General features: G+C 33.4%; 2 protein-coding genes and 1 long non-coding RNA gene across 3 annotated transcripts; 1 reads left to right on the plus strand and 2 right to left on the minus strand.

Annotated features, from left to right (window-relative positions):
- Positions 1 to 1,662: 1,662 nt before the first annotated feature.
- On the plus strand, positions 1,663 to 7,048 carry LOC132041801 (expansin-B3-like). Its single transcript, XM_059432489.1, has 4 exons — positions 1,663 to 2,042; positions 2,638 to 2,944; positions 4,508 to 4,637; positions 6,458 to 7,048. The coding sequence occupies exons 1-4, from the start codon at positions 1,868 to 1,870 to the stop codon at positions 6,650 to 6,652; spliced, it is 807 nt and encodes a 268-aa protein (XP_059288472.1). The 5' UTR covers positions 1,663 to 1,867; the 3' UTR covers positions 6,653 to 7,048.
- On the minus strand, positions 4,766 to 5,461 carry LOC132041802 (uncharacterized). The gene is made up of 2 exons (XR_009411248.1): positions 5,333 to 5,461; positions 4,766 to 5,296 (listed from the first exon to the last, which is right to left on the minus strand). It is a non-coding gene; the product is annotated as an uncharacterized LOC132041802 (long non-coding RNA).
- Positions 7,049 to 12,805: 5,757 nt separating the features above from the next.
- LOC132041803 (clathrin light chain 1-like) lies at positions 12,806 to 14,345 on the minus strand. The gene is made up of 2 exons (XM_059432491.1): positions 13,984 to 14,345; positions 12,806 to 13,910 (listed from the first exon to the last, which is right to left on the minus strand). The coding sequence occupies exons 1-2, from the start codon at positions 14,089 to 14,091 to the stop codon at positions 13,188 to 13,190; spliced, it is 831 nt and encodes a 276-aa protein (XP_059288474.1). The 5' UTR covers positions 14,092 to 14,345; the 3' UTR covers positions 12,806 to 13,187.
- Between the last annotated feature and the right edge of the window lie 155 nt (positions 14,346 to 14,500).

Genomic DNA, 14,500 nt, shown 5'->3' on the forward strand with positions numbered 1-14,500 from the left:
TATGTATCATTTGTGTATATAATGTGTATTAAGTATGCAATGTTTTCTGTATGGAATAGAAAATTATATCATTTTTGTATATAATATGTGTCATTTTTTGTATAGAAAGTGCATATATAATTCCAAACATGTATATAAATCGCATGTGATCTTTTATAGAAAGTGCACCATACGTATAAAAATGTATAATAGAAACCGATTATTGTGGTATATAATATGTATGTATATGTAAAAAAATATCATATCATTATTGCATAATATGTATATAATAAATGTCTAATTAACGTATAATTTATGTAAAATAAATGTATGATTAATTCCAGCATATGTATATAAAATGTATAATTCTTGTATATAAAGTGTATATATAATCCAACATATGTATATATGATGTAGCGCACCGTTGTATTGACCTTGGCATTATTTTGGTAAAACCCATTTTTTGAGATTATTTTAACCGAAAGGACTTCGAGGATATTTATTCCAAATATTGGCCAAATGTGGCATTATTTTGGGTCATTGACACATAATGTCTTTTTCCCCTTATTTTAAGACAAAATAAGCTTTATAAATTTAACACACCAAACACTCAAAATTTAAAAAAATGGCATAAAGTTGTTTTAAAAACTTATAAGCTAAGCCAAACGGGCTCTTACTCCTAAAAACTAAGAAGGACTTGGACTGCATCCTGAATTAAATTTGCATTTTTCTAACTTCTAAGTTGAAAAGTATAAAGGGCAAAGAGATTTGACGTGCATATCTAGTGTGAAATTATGTATATATCAAATGCCTTTCAAGAGATAATAAGAGTATCTATTTAATGTACTCACAGATAATTGTAGTTGATAATTATTTTTCTAGATTGTGTAAATAAGGGTGAAGTTAAAAAAAAATATTAATACCTCCTTGATTATGTAAAGCACCATTTAATTTGAAACAAAGTAAAAATGTAAAGCACCAAATATGAATCAGAGAGAGTATATAAATGCCCTTGGAGATATATTTTATTTTCTTACTAAATACCAAAAAATATTTTATTTTCTTACTAAATACCAAAAAAAAAAAAGTTAGTTATACATTAAAAATAGGATTAATGCATATGCGGCCCCCTAAATTTGTCCTTTTTTCCCCCATTTTGATATCTCAACTAAGTGTTATTCCTATTTAACTCCTGAGCTCATCCTCAAGTGTGTCTATCAAATACAATCCGACTTACATAGTATTTCATCTTCAATGTAACAATATGCAAATATATTCTAATTTAATTATGTCATCTTTTAGCTAAGATTAAGATTAATTGAAGGGGAAAAAAGAGAGTATTTAATTAATTTAACAAAGGAAAGAAAAAATACACATCTATAACCTAAAGAATAGCTTAACACATGTTTCAAATATTACTCCAATTTAATTTCTGTTTCCGATAAAAATCAGATTTAAGTGGTTTGATAGACACACTTAATGACGAGTTCACGAGTTCAATAGGAATAATACTTAGTTAAGATGCCAAAATAAAAAATAAAAAAAAGGAAAAGTTTAGGAGGTCGCGTATGCATTAAGCCTTAAAAATATTAGACAAAAATTTCTCACTACCAAACACACCCAAAAAGTTACATTAAACTTTTGGTATTTTCCCACCCTTATAAAAATACAACTCCCACCAAAAGAACATTACGCACCTTAGTCCTAAAGTGTTAACACTGTACCACAGTCTAAGAACACTGTCGGCAAACACAGCTCCCTCTTCCTCTCTTTCTTGCTTTTTTCTTCTGTTTACACTACACTCCCTCGGTATCTCCGCTAGCCGGAAACTGAGGATTATAGAGGTTGTTTTTATAGTTGTAGTACTGACCCACATTTCACTTACATTATGGGAACTCACTGCCCAAATTTTGTTTTCACTAAGTTTTACTCTGTAGTAGCTGTGGTTGTGTTTTTTGGGGCATTCATGGCTTCTGCTGGTCCTCCCCGTCATGTTGTGGACACGCATTGGTACCCTGCTACTGCTACATGGTATGGCAGTCCTGAAGGCGACGGCAGTACTGGTAAAAACTTACTTGCACCCCAAATTTAACTAAAATCGATAAATTTATTTACTTAGTCATGATCAAGTGATATGTATTTTCACTTTAAGTTGTACTCCTGTTAGAGTTAAATTGCTTGGTTTGACGTAAATGAAATTCCACTTATAGTAATGGGTGTAAAGAAATTGAGTCAAAGTTTGCAACTATCTTTTGTCCTTTTTAAAGGGTGTTTGTTTAAATATTCTAATTTGCATTTTAATGGTGGAATTTATGTTCAGGTGGGCCATGTGGGTAATGAATCTAAATCTTCGCATGAATATTATTCCTTTTTAAAGGGTTTTTGTTGAAGTAAGCTAATTTTATTGTTAATAGTGAAATTTATGTACAGGTAGGTGGGGCATGTGGGTAAGTTTTTTACCCTTTTTTAAAGGTTTTTTGTTGAAATAAACTAAGTTGCTTGTTAATAGATGGAATATATGTTCAGGGGGGCCATGTGGATAGTGAATGAATTAAAACTTCGCTTCAAAATTTTCGTTTGCTTTTTTTTTTTTTTTTTTTTCTGTTTGTTTGTTGAAGTAAGCTAAATTGCTCATTTAATGATGTAATTTTTGTTCAGGTGGGGCATGTGGGTACGGAGATATGGTAGATGTGAGACCATTTCGGGCTCGGGTCGGGGCAGTAAGTCCAATATTATTCAAGAACGGTGAAGGATGTGGGGCCTGCTATAAAGTCAAGTGTTTGGACCGTTCAGTTTGTTCTAGAAGAGCTGCCACCGTTATTATTACCGATGAATGTCCCGGTGGTTACTGCTCAGGTGGTCGTGTTCACTTCGACCTTAGTGGGGCCGCTTTTGGACACATGGCGGTTTCTGGTTACGGCGGCAGTCTCCGTGACCGTGGTGTACTTTCCGTCATTTACCGCCGGTAAGTCAGAAAAAAAAACTTTTTGTGATTTTAATGATCTAGTTTTTTTTTCTTTCTATTTTGTGAATTAGGGGTCGTTTGGTATTATAGACAAGCATAAATACTTTTCGGTTAAACATAATATTTGGTATTGTCTTATTCCTTAGTTGGTTACTAAGCCTCTCGTAAGAGGTAGGCTGTCAGATGACTTACCCTCTCCAGATCCTACTTTGTGATATTTCACTAGGTATGTTGTTGTTGGTAATTATATCGGGACTAATTAGTACTTTGTGATATTTCACTAGGAATGTTGTTGTTGGTAATTATATCGGGACTAATTAGTACTGCATAAACTATTCCTACTAGATGGTGGAATAATACTACCAAGATTAGTTATTCCAGATAAAACAATAGAAATGACAAAAGTACCGTTGAGGTCCATCAAATTCTTTTTCTACTAAATAAGGTAGAGGGTATTTTTATAAATAAATAACTTTTTCTTAGATATTATGTGATGCTCCTTATTTTTTATCAACAAATCAAAAGTCAATAAGAAATATTACGAGAATAACTAATTTACTGTCGGCGAGCCAGGAAAATAAAACTTTTTGTCATTTTAAAAAAAAAATATATAACGGTCTTGTTTTTTTTTTCTTTATACTTTGTCAATTAGTGGTTAGTGGTGTGTTAATTAATTGGAAGAGTACTATAGTATGTCATAAAGTTCTTGACAAAGCAGTATGCTATTTTTGTTGACAATGACAACCCTAAGTTCAGTGAGTGTGTTGGGGTTATTTCTGTTAATTTCTTGTCATTTGGTGATGATGCTAGTATTTAGTATGATTAAATCTTTGTTTAACTAATTTGCCCATATTCACAGTTTCACACATAGAAAAAAGTAAATTCCATGCTGTTTTCTGCTGTATTGTTTCTACTTGTTTTTATCCTTTTTGGTCAAAACCTTCACTGCTCCTTCCCTGGTTTGCATGCATTTGAGTCTGACTGCTGACCCCACACACTGACCATATTTATTTCCCATTTTTGTGGTTACCTTTCAAGAGAATTTTATTGTTGTTTATTTTTCTTATATGCGGGGTGCCTGGTAGTTTGTTAACACCTCGATTAATTTTACGAAGTAGTATCTACTAATTTCACTTGCACAAATATTTATCTCCGTTGGGATTTGAACTTTCGGCCTCAAGATTTTCTATCACTTTATTAACTACTAGGTCACACCCTTAAATGCAATTTTTATTGTTGTAATTTATTTGGAGGAAAGGGGAAATCTGATGTTTTTTTCACTCTCCCAATGATTTATGAAGTAGCATTTACATTTTTTTTAGATGATGGGCACTTATATTCTTGAATTTGTGGTTTGTAGAACTCCATGTAAGTACCCTGCAAAGAACATAGCCTTCCTTATTAACTACTAGGTCACACCCTTAAATGCAATTTTTATTGTTGTAATTTATTTGGAGGAAAGGGGAAATCTCATGTGTTTTTTACTCTCCCAATGATTTATGAAGTAGCATTTACATTTTTTTAGATGATGGGCACTTATATTCTTGAATTTGTGGTTTGTAGAACTCCATGTAAGTACCCTGCAAAGAACATAGCCTTCCATGTAAATGAAGGCTCAACACCTTACTGGCTCTCTGTTCTTGTGGAATTTGAAGATGGAGATGGTGATGTTGGATCCATGCATATCAGAGAGGTACATATCTTTAATTACTAACCTTTTATTTATGCTCCGGGTGATGACAGTATAAGAACTTCCTTACACTATCATGTCAATATTGATGTGATAGCTCTGAAAAGTAATATAAGCTCTGAAAAGTAATATAATAAGAGTAACCTCTCACAACCTATTTGTTTAAAAATTGTTATGTTGTCTTACAGTATACTCGAGCCCTTCAAAGATGTCGTATTACCCTTGTCAAATCCTCAACAAATGCATAACTTGTAGAGGATTCGACACACACATAATAATATTTTTAAAAGTTCCAAGTAACATGGTATAAAACTAAATTTTTTAGTTGATTAGTCAAACTCAAAATTGAAAATTTCTTAGGACCCATTTGGCCATAAGAATTATTTACTTTTTTTTGAAATTTTTTTTCATTTTTAAAAAAAATTAGTGTTTGGCCATGAGAATTTCAAATACAACTTGAAGTTGTACTTTATCTCAACCAAAACAATTACATTTCATCAAAAAATATTATTTGCAAAAATTATATTGGCCAAAACAATTCCAACTCCAACTCCAAAATTTCAAAAAAAGTGAATTTTTTTTAGGTTTCTATGGCCAAATGCCTACTTAGATTCATAATGATTTTTGTGAATTTGCACTTAGTTAAAAGAAGCTTTCGAGTACTAGTATAAAGAATAAGGGAACATGTTGTGGTCTACACTTTCACTGTTATCAATAAAATGATCTCTCAAATTCTTTAAGCTTAAAAGCTTTGCTTTAGAAGACTCTTTACAATTTACAAGAACGAAAACTTAGTAAACAAATCCGAATATCTCGGAGCCTTTAAAGAGGTTTAAGAATCACGTGATGCCAGACAAATACTAAATCTCTGTTTGACATTATGAAAGATTCATTTGGCCTACTTTGATACTCTCTCTTCTTTTTGGGTATGAAAAGTTTATCTCCATCTTGGCTTTCTTTGTCCAAAGTATTGATTATTCACTTTATATCAGTTTTGTTACATGCTTTTTCTTTTTATCACTGTTCTTCAATAGTGCAAAAGTGCAATGTATGCAAAAAGTTACCTAAAGAAGTACAATGCAAAGTGTCTTTTTTTCCTCATTTTTCTATTAAGAGTGTGCTTGATATGGAAATTTTCTCACGGTAGATTAGTCAAAATGTTTTGGAAACATTTTTCGTAAGAAAATAAGTTTTTAAAAATCAAGAAAATGACTTTCCTGTGGGAGTAGGAAGGAAAAACAAATTTCATAAATAGTACGTATATATTCCAGAGAGGCTATGGGTGATTTGATTTAAACTTGCTCAACCTTTAAATTTTTAGCATTGAACTATTATATTTCTAAAGTTATGGGTTCGTATCTACTATTTATGTAAATTTAATAAATTTTTACATATAAATTTGTACCGCATCGAGCCAGAAAAATCAACCCCAAATTATAATGCTCCATCCGCCCCTGATTCCAAGTCCATTATCTGCTCCCCATTGTCAATGCCCCCAACCCCACACCACCCGTTGGCCACTCCACCCCAATGCCCCCACCCCGGACACCCCTTGACCACCCTAACCCTGCCACCTCTTACCCACTACTCCCTGCCCCGCCCCCACCCCCATAGTCTTTTCCTAGATTTTTATATGTTTTTGGAATAATATTTTATCAAACCCCAGAAAATAAGCAAGAAAACTTATCTTCCAAGAAAATATTTTCCGGGAAAACATTTCCTTCATACCAAACACACCCAGAGGGTAGGTTCTTTTTCCTGTACCAAACAGATTGACAGATAAAAATTACTGCAGGGATTCTTGACAATTGCTAAATTTTCAGGCAAAGTCGAACCAATGGTTAGAGATGACACATCTATGGGGAGCAAATTGGGCCATAATTGGAGGACCATTGCAAGGACCCTTTTCGGTGAAGCTAACAACACTTTCAACAGGAAGAGCCCTCTCAGCAAGAGATGTTATTCCAGGCAATTGGTCTCCCAAAGCTACTTACACCTCTCGCCTTAACTTCTACTAATTGAATGGCCTTTAATTTGTGTGGCCACAATTTTATTTTTTTTTCGTTAAAGAAAAGTAGCCGTTCGGATCAGCATAAAAATAGTATCCAAGGCTCTTTCTTTGGTTGTTACTTTTTCTTTTTTGCTTCCTACTTTTGTTGTTGTGTGCTTAGCTAAGTTAACAGGGTTGTCAATAGGAGCCTTCTTCAAAGGAGAGTGAGCTCTTTGCCCTGTGTTTTTTTCAATTTGGTGTGTAGTAAGTTTGAGTTTTGTTGGTTTGTAAGGTTAAAGTTTAGTGGGGTCCTTTCTGTGGGTTTTAACTGAGAATAGGACCAAATGAATGCACATGTAATGTAATGTTGCTTGATGTAGAAACATGAATGAATGATGTGGGGACCTTTCTGCCCTTTGGTGTAGTTTTTGTTCTGTTTCTTACAATTTAGTATCTTGTCACTATTCAATAGTTATATGTGATTGCAAAATGAGAAATCGATCAAATCATCAACGATCACTATATATATCAGACAATTCTCATCTTGTCTCTTCGGAACCAAATTAATACAAATGTAATCCTTGTTAATATTACCTATTTCAAAGTTTGTTCAAATGCTAACCATATATAATTTCTCATTTGTATATGATAAGAAATGAAACTTCTGTTTAACTCAACTTAACAAGCTATTCATGAAGTGAGGATTGTTCAAGGTCATATAATATAAAGATCAAATAATCCACTCACAACCGATATTGGACTATGACAACTCTCCCCCTTCCCCCTCCGGCTTGTGCAGGACTGGACATCTGGAATGGGGCTAATACATTATGGGGACATGGAGTAAACAAAGAATTGAGATGGTCTGTTTTTGATATCATCATAAGAAATGATTTGAGCCTAATTCAATCCCAAAAGCTAACTCAAAAGTTGAGGATTGCCCAAAAGACTATAGAACAATCTCTTCCCAACTAATGTGGGAATTTAACACACACCTAATTTCTCAACTGTAACGTTCATGACGTCAGGACATCCCAGCGTTGGATAATGAAGATGGGCTCAATATCAGTAAATTATGAATTGGAATGAGCCGGATTCTAATTATCACAATAGGAATGTTGGGTCTAAAAAGCATATCTACAAATGTAATAAATTATGATCGAATTCAGAATATAGAACTCTAAACCGATAACTGCCGAGCATAACTTGACATGCGTTGTGACCATTTTTAAGAGAAGTCATTTTCCTTCATAGACGTTAAGATAAAACGGAAGAGAAAGAACGATGACCTTACTGTTGGGCGGGTGGGCACTGGGCAGTGGGGTTTGATTTCAAGAGTGGGGCAAAGTAATTGGTGGCCCATAGTCATGATTCTCATGAATGCATAAATATGTTAAAACAAACACACTTCTATCTTAATTTTATTTATTTATATATATAGAGAGAGAGAGAGAGAGACTAAAAGGTACTACTAAATCTTTTAAAAGCTACATTGCGTAAATATGTCAGGAGCAAAAATTTCATTTTCTTAATTGCATCTTCCCATATTCGCAAGTTTTCATCATATTTATGACCTTTATTTGCCAAAAAGTATATGTATTTATTTATCTCTTATCCAGATGTGGATAATATTCCTCTTATTGACTTGGAACAGATATTTGCAATCTTCGACAGTAACCTTTAGAGGACGAAACTGTATGTCAAACACACCTCTATCACAATTCACATGCAATGAGTAGTAAGGGCCGGCCAGAGGGCCAAGCCACTATATATATAGCCAGAGAGAGAGGCTCCATTTTTTTTTACATTGTGTAAATATGTCAGATTGAATTTTTTCATTTCTTTAATTGCATTTCCCAAGATCAATTAGAGAGAGTCTTCAATCATTTTTTATTATATTCATTTACAGCCAAAGAGGATATAATTTTTACTTATAACAGATTTATAGGTTAATATTCCTCTTTTGACTTTGAAAAAATATTTGCAATCTTCGAAATAACCTTTAAATGAAACTGTATGTCAAACATACCTAATCACAATTCACATGCAATGAGTAGAGAAGTTAGTAGTTTGTAGTCTTGACAAGAATGATAATGTCCACACATGGAAGCGGTCCCAATAACTAATTAAACACTTCTAACTTCATATTTGGATTCAACTGACACTAAGTCCTATGCATGTGAAAGGGCATGTGCCCAAATCCTCCAAAGATAAAGGAGAATTCACACTCGTGAACATAGAGGTCCCTTAGTTAAGATTCTCAAGATTTCTCTTTGACATTTATGTAGACCTGGACAACTTGGGGACACGAACATTCAACCCTCTTGGTTCTTGCAACCATAAACTATTAGGAGTGAGGACTAACGTGGATTTTAAGTCCCAAAGTATACAATATATTGACAATCAAACAACTTTTTGCACTATCACTGTATTTTAATTTTATACTGAGTAACTTGTCTTATTTTCGCGTCACTAATCCCAATATATGATAAACGATTACTTGTTGTTTTTCTGATTCTTGTTCTTTTATCTTTGTTGTAACTATTTTCTCTACTTATTTTGTTGTGTGCTTAGTTAGCTAGCAGGCCAGTTTTCTCTATTGGTTGTAATAAGTGTGGTGATGCTTCGTAAGGTTAAGTCTAGTGGGGTCCTTTTTGTGGTTTTAAACTGAGGATAGAACCAAATGAATGCATATGTAATGTAATGTTGTTTTTGATGTAGAAACATGAATTAATGACGTGGGGACCCTTCTGTCTTTTGGGTAGTTTGTTTCTGTTTCTTCCAACTTAGTATCTTGTCACTATTCAATACTAATATGATTGCAACATGAGAAATTGATCAAGTCATCAACGGTCACTATATATTAGACAATTCTCATCTTGTCTCTTTGGAATCAAATGAATGTATATGCAATTCCTTGTTTATATTACCTATTTCAAGGTTTGCTCAAATGCGTGCTAACCGTTTATGATTTCTCCGCGCTTATGTATGAAAAGCATATTTACAAAGGTGATAAACAAGGTGAATTGAATTTAGAAATTCAAATCGATAATTTTCAGATGTAATAATTTTCAGATACCAAAAAGGGTATAAAAATATACGGTAAGATAAACTAAAAGTGACAAAAATTTATATCTAAAAGGTATAATGTGGATCCTAACGTTATACCCCAACTTTTTTTTTTTTAATAGATTGGTTCCGAAAAAAAAAAAAATTTGTAAAACGTGGGGGGATCCACGTTTTACAAATTATATTTTTTCCGCCCGGTTTTACAAATAGTTTGTAAGACGTTGCCTCTATTTAAATTATATTCTATGTTTTTAAAAAAAAATTTTATTGATTTTTTTAATTTTTAAAGCATATAGTTAATTTTAGTGAATAACTCAAATAAATATTTTAACACATGCAATAATTAAATATGTGTTATATATGCGAAGATAAATAAAAATAAAATATAAGTTAAATAAACGTCACACATTAACTTATTAATAAATGTTAAATTACATGATAACTATTAAACGGCATGAGACATGTTTTATTTTTTAAGATTTTGATTTAAACGTGTTATTTTTTAATCAAGACATAACTTTATTTTGAATATAAATCTAAGTCTAAAAAATATAAGGTGAAAAACTATTGTAAAGTGATCAAAATTTAGATGGTCATAACTTTGCGCTCGGATATCCGTTTTACGCGTTTTTTTTAATAAAAAAAAAAATATTGATTTTTTCCATTTTTAAAGCATATAGTTAATTTCAATAATTAAATTTGTTTGAAAAAACTTAGTGTTTGACCGTAAGGTTATTTTAGTCAACTTTATATGTCGAAAATTAGTCGGCTTTATTTTCAAAAATTAAAATCTTAAGTGAAATTGACATTGCTACATTGATTTTTACATTGAAATCTATTGCATATCATCATCTTATAAATAACTAAAGCGAAAATTTAAATTTGAGAGAAAATTGAAATTGAATGGGATAAAAGGTGTTTTTTTAAAAATCGGCTTGGCCAAACCCTTGTGGCCGTTTACTAGATCTCGAAAAATACGCAATTTCAAAAAAAAAACGCGTAAAACGGATGGAGCGCAAAGTTATGGACATCTAAAGTTTGATCACTTTCGAGTTTTCACCTTATATTTTTTAGACTTAGATTTATATTCAAAATAAAGTTATGTCTTGATTAAAAAATAATACGTTTAAATCAAAGTCTTAAAAAATAAAACATGTCTTGTGTCGTTTAATAGTTATCATGTAATTTAACATTTATTAATAAGTTAATGTGTGACGTTTATTTAACTTATATTTTATTTTTTATTTCTGCATATATAACACATATTTAATTATTGCATGTGTTAAAATATTTATTTGAGTTATTCACTAAAATTAACCGTATGCTTTAAAAATTAAAAAAATCAATAAATTTTTTTTTTATTAAAAACATAGCCGAATATGATTTAAATAGAGGCAACGTCTTACAAACTATTTGTAAAACCGGGCGGAAAAAATATAATTTGTAAAACGTGGAGGGATCCACGTTTTACAATTTTTTTTTTTTTTTCGGTTTCAACCAATCTGACAGATTAAAAAAAAAAAGTTGGGGTACAACGTGGGCTGATCCACGTTATACCCCTTTTGGTATATAAATTTTTAAGCCGCCCCTTTAGTTTATCACGTATTTTTATAACTTCCGGACCCTAATAATTTCACCCACTACCAAGCTCTGCTTATGCTTGTTAGTGTCCCGCTTTGGTGTAAGATGGGTTAATTTGCCTTCTTATATGATTTTGAACAATTATCACCTCATGAGATAACTTTTGAATTGGATTTTCTATTTTCTTGCATGGTATCGGAGTAAGACTAAATGTTGGGCTCTCATATTATATAGTAGGATAGTTCTCATCTCATAAACTAGCTTAAGACTAAATATTGAGCTCTCATATTATTTAGTAGGATAGTTCTCACCTCATAAACTAGCTTTCAAAGTTTAATTAAACCCAAAATCCATTTTCTGATGATGCGGGGTCACTATTATAAAGAGAAGGCGTTTTCCTTCATAGACGTCAAGATAAAATGGAAGATTATGACCTTCCTGTTGGGCGGGTGGAGGTGGGGTTTTGATTTCAAGGTTGGGGCAAAGCAACGGGCGGCCAGTAGTTATGAATGCATAAATATGTTTTTGAAAGGAACGCAACAATCACACATGCAACAAGAGTAGAGAACTGAGTTTGGAGTCTGACAAGAATGATAATGTCCACACGTGGAAGCATGCGGTCCCAATAACTGGTTAGTTAGCACTTCAAACTTAATATTTGACACTAGATCCTATGCATGTGAATGGGCATGTGCCAAAATCCTCCCAAGATAAAGGAGAGAATTCACACTCGTGAACATAGAGGGCCCTTGGCTAACATTTATCTTTGACATTTATGTAGACATGGACAAATTAGGGCCACGAACATTCAATTCTTTTTGGTCCTTGCTACGATGAACTATTAAGAGCAGGGCGTAAAGTGGACTTCAAGGCTAGTAAGAACAAAAATATAAATACAATGGGAATTAATTTTTTTTTTTTTTTTTTTTGCTCTATCAGTATATTTTACTTTATTGTAGCAGGTAGCTTGGCTTATATTTTAGGTTGTTAATCCCACTTATTATTGAAGGTTGCATATAGTTATATTTTAAGTAATTTAATAGTGAGATAGAATGTCAAATATATAGAAATTAAACTCTTTCGTTATTCCTTGCGCACTTTCTACACAGACACTGTCTCTGTGTGTGTTAGAAGGTCTAAAAGGGGGGGGGCTGCATTCAACAATCAAAAGTGGATCATGATAAACTCCTGGAAACAAACATTAGTCTACATATGAGTACGAATTAGAAGTCTAAAAGCGATAGCTTAAGGGTGCATTCAACAATCAAAAGTGGATCATGATATATTGTTTGCTGGAAACAGAGTACATTACCAGCTTCAAATACTGGAGAGTGAACTTAACACTACCTAATGTGTTGGGCTCAACCAGTGTCTCTACCTGCTGATCTAACCATTAGTATCTCTTTGGCCTGTTATTAAATAGAGTTATGAGAGAGAACTTTGCACCCACACTTCCAGTCCAATGCATGCAGGGTTCTTTTTTCCTTTTGGCTTTAATCTGTAACTCCAATAACATGATATGCTCAAATTTATCAAATATTCATGGAATTACAGTTCTATGCCAGGAACTCATGCACATTATAAACCAAGAACTTCGAAGCACACAAATAACAAGCTGAAATTCCTGCTACAATAGTTGCTCCCAATGGTATAAGGGGAAAGGAAAAAAACAAACTCATCGTGTGTCTAAGCAAAAAAAAAAAAAAAAAAAAAAAAAAAAAAACAAGCCTAAAACGCATCAGGAAGAAAGCCCCTGGCTGTATGTCCTCAAAAGGTCAATCACACTTATTTGTAACTAGACATAGAACAACAAGGTAAAAAGAATGAATGAATGATAATGACTCCAGACAAGCATAATGAAAACTAATTAGGCTAGAAGAGAAAATGCATTATCAAGAACTAAATTATGCAGTTTATGTAGAATCACTTTCTGCAACTTTTCCGCCTTCGATTGAAGTTGGTGTATCCGCCTTTGGTCCTTTTGGAGTACCAACACTAGCAGCGGCAGGAGATCCTTGTTGTGCAGCATCCTTGACTGGTGAAACAAGCTTGTCAATAGCAGCACTTGGAGATCCTTGTAGCGCAGCATCCTTGACTGGTGAAACAAGCTTGTCAATTGCAGCAGCTGGAGATCCTTGTTGGGCTGCACTTTCCTCGTTCTTGGCATCATTAGCTGCCTTTCCTATAGGGCTTTTCTCATTTTTGGCATCCTTAGTGGCCTTTGGCGTGGCAATTTTCTCACTTTTTCCATCCTTAGCCTCCTTTGGTGTGGAAATCTTTTCATTTTTGGCATCCTTTCCTTCCTTCGTATCCTTGGCGTCCTTTCCTTCCTTCGTATCCTTTGCATCCTTTCCTTCCTTTCCATCTTTACCATCTTTGTCTTTCTCAGGAGGAGGTAACATATGTGGTGGAGGGTTCTGCTTCAGCTTGAGAAAAAGTTGGCGCATTCTAGACAGGTCAGTGGGTTTCCCAGGCTTTGGGCCCTGGATGACTGAAACTGAAGGCTTCTTCTCCTCCTCCTTCTTGCCTCGCCTCTTCTCAATATTAGGGACCTCACGGGGTATAATCTCTGCAATTGCTTTAAAGTATTGTTTGTGAGCTTCTTTGTGAAATTTCTCTTGGTTGGCCAGGTACAACTGCACAAAAGCATATGCATGGTCATATCAATTACTGTTTTCACATAAAAGAGGTTTGAGTGCAAGCAATTACTTTCTCCCTTTCTCGGTTGTTAGCTTTGTTGGACTCACAATTGAGCTTCCGTTTCTCATAAAATGCTCGTATATACTCCTCAGCTTCAGTGATAATCTGATTCCTCATTTCCTTTTCCTTCTTTTCCTTCTCCTCAAGATAAATGGCATTTTGGCTGCAGAAAATGGACAGGAGACAATATCAAATAGCCAACATGCTTGATCTTGGCAAGCATTATATGCATGTTAAAGCAATGAGCATCAGTATGCATCTGATTATGTATATCAAGTAAAATAGCGTCATATGTTCATAAACTTTATAAGAAACTGAATTTGCTATGAACCTCCTTGAAGTCCCAAAGCTAAATATCAACAACTGAATAAGTAACTGAACAAATTTTGACCAATTAACATCATGTGACGTGCTAGCTGTAGAAGTAAGTTAAACATCACTGTTTTCCGTAGAAATGGTAATTTTCAATCATAGCCTATTGAAATTCTCACAGAAAAAAAAAAAAAAGCAGTTTTCCTACACTGTT

This window comes from Lycium ferocissimum, unplaced genomic scaffold (assembly GCF_029784015.1).
Source record: "Lycium ferocissimum isolate CSIRO_LF1 unplaced genomic scaffold, AGI_CSIRO_Lferr_CH_V1 ctg1173___fragment_1, whole genome shotgun sequence".
Taxonomy (NCBI): domain Eukaryota; kingdom Viridiplantae; phylum Streptophyta; class Magnoliopsida; order Solanales; family Solanaceae; genus Lycium; species Lycium ferocissimum.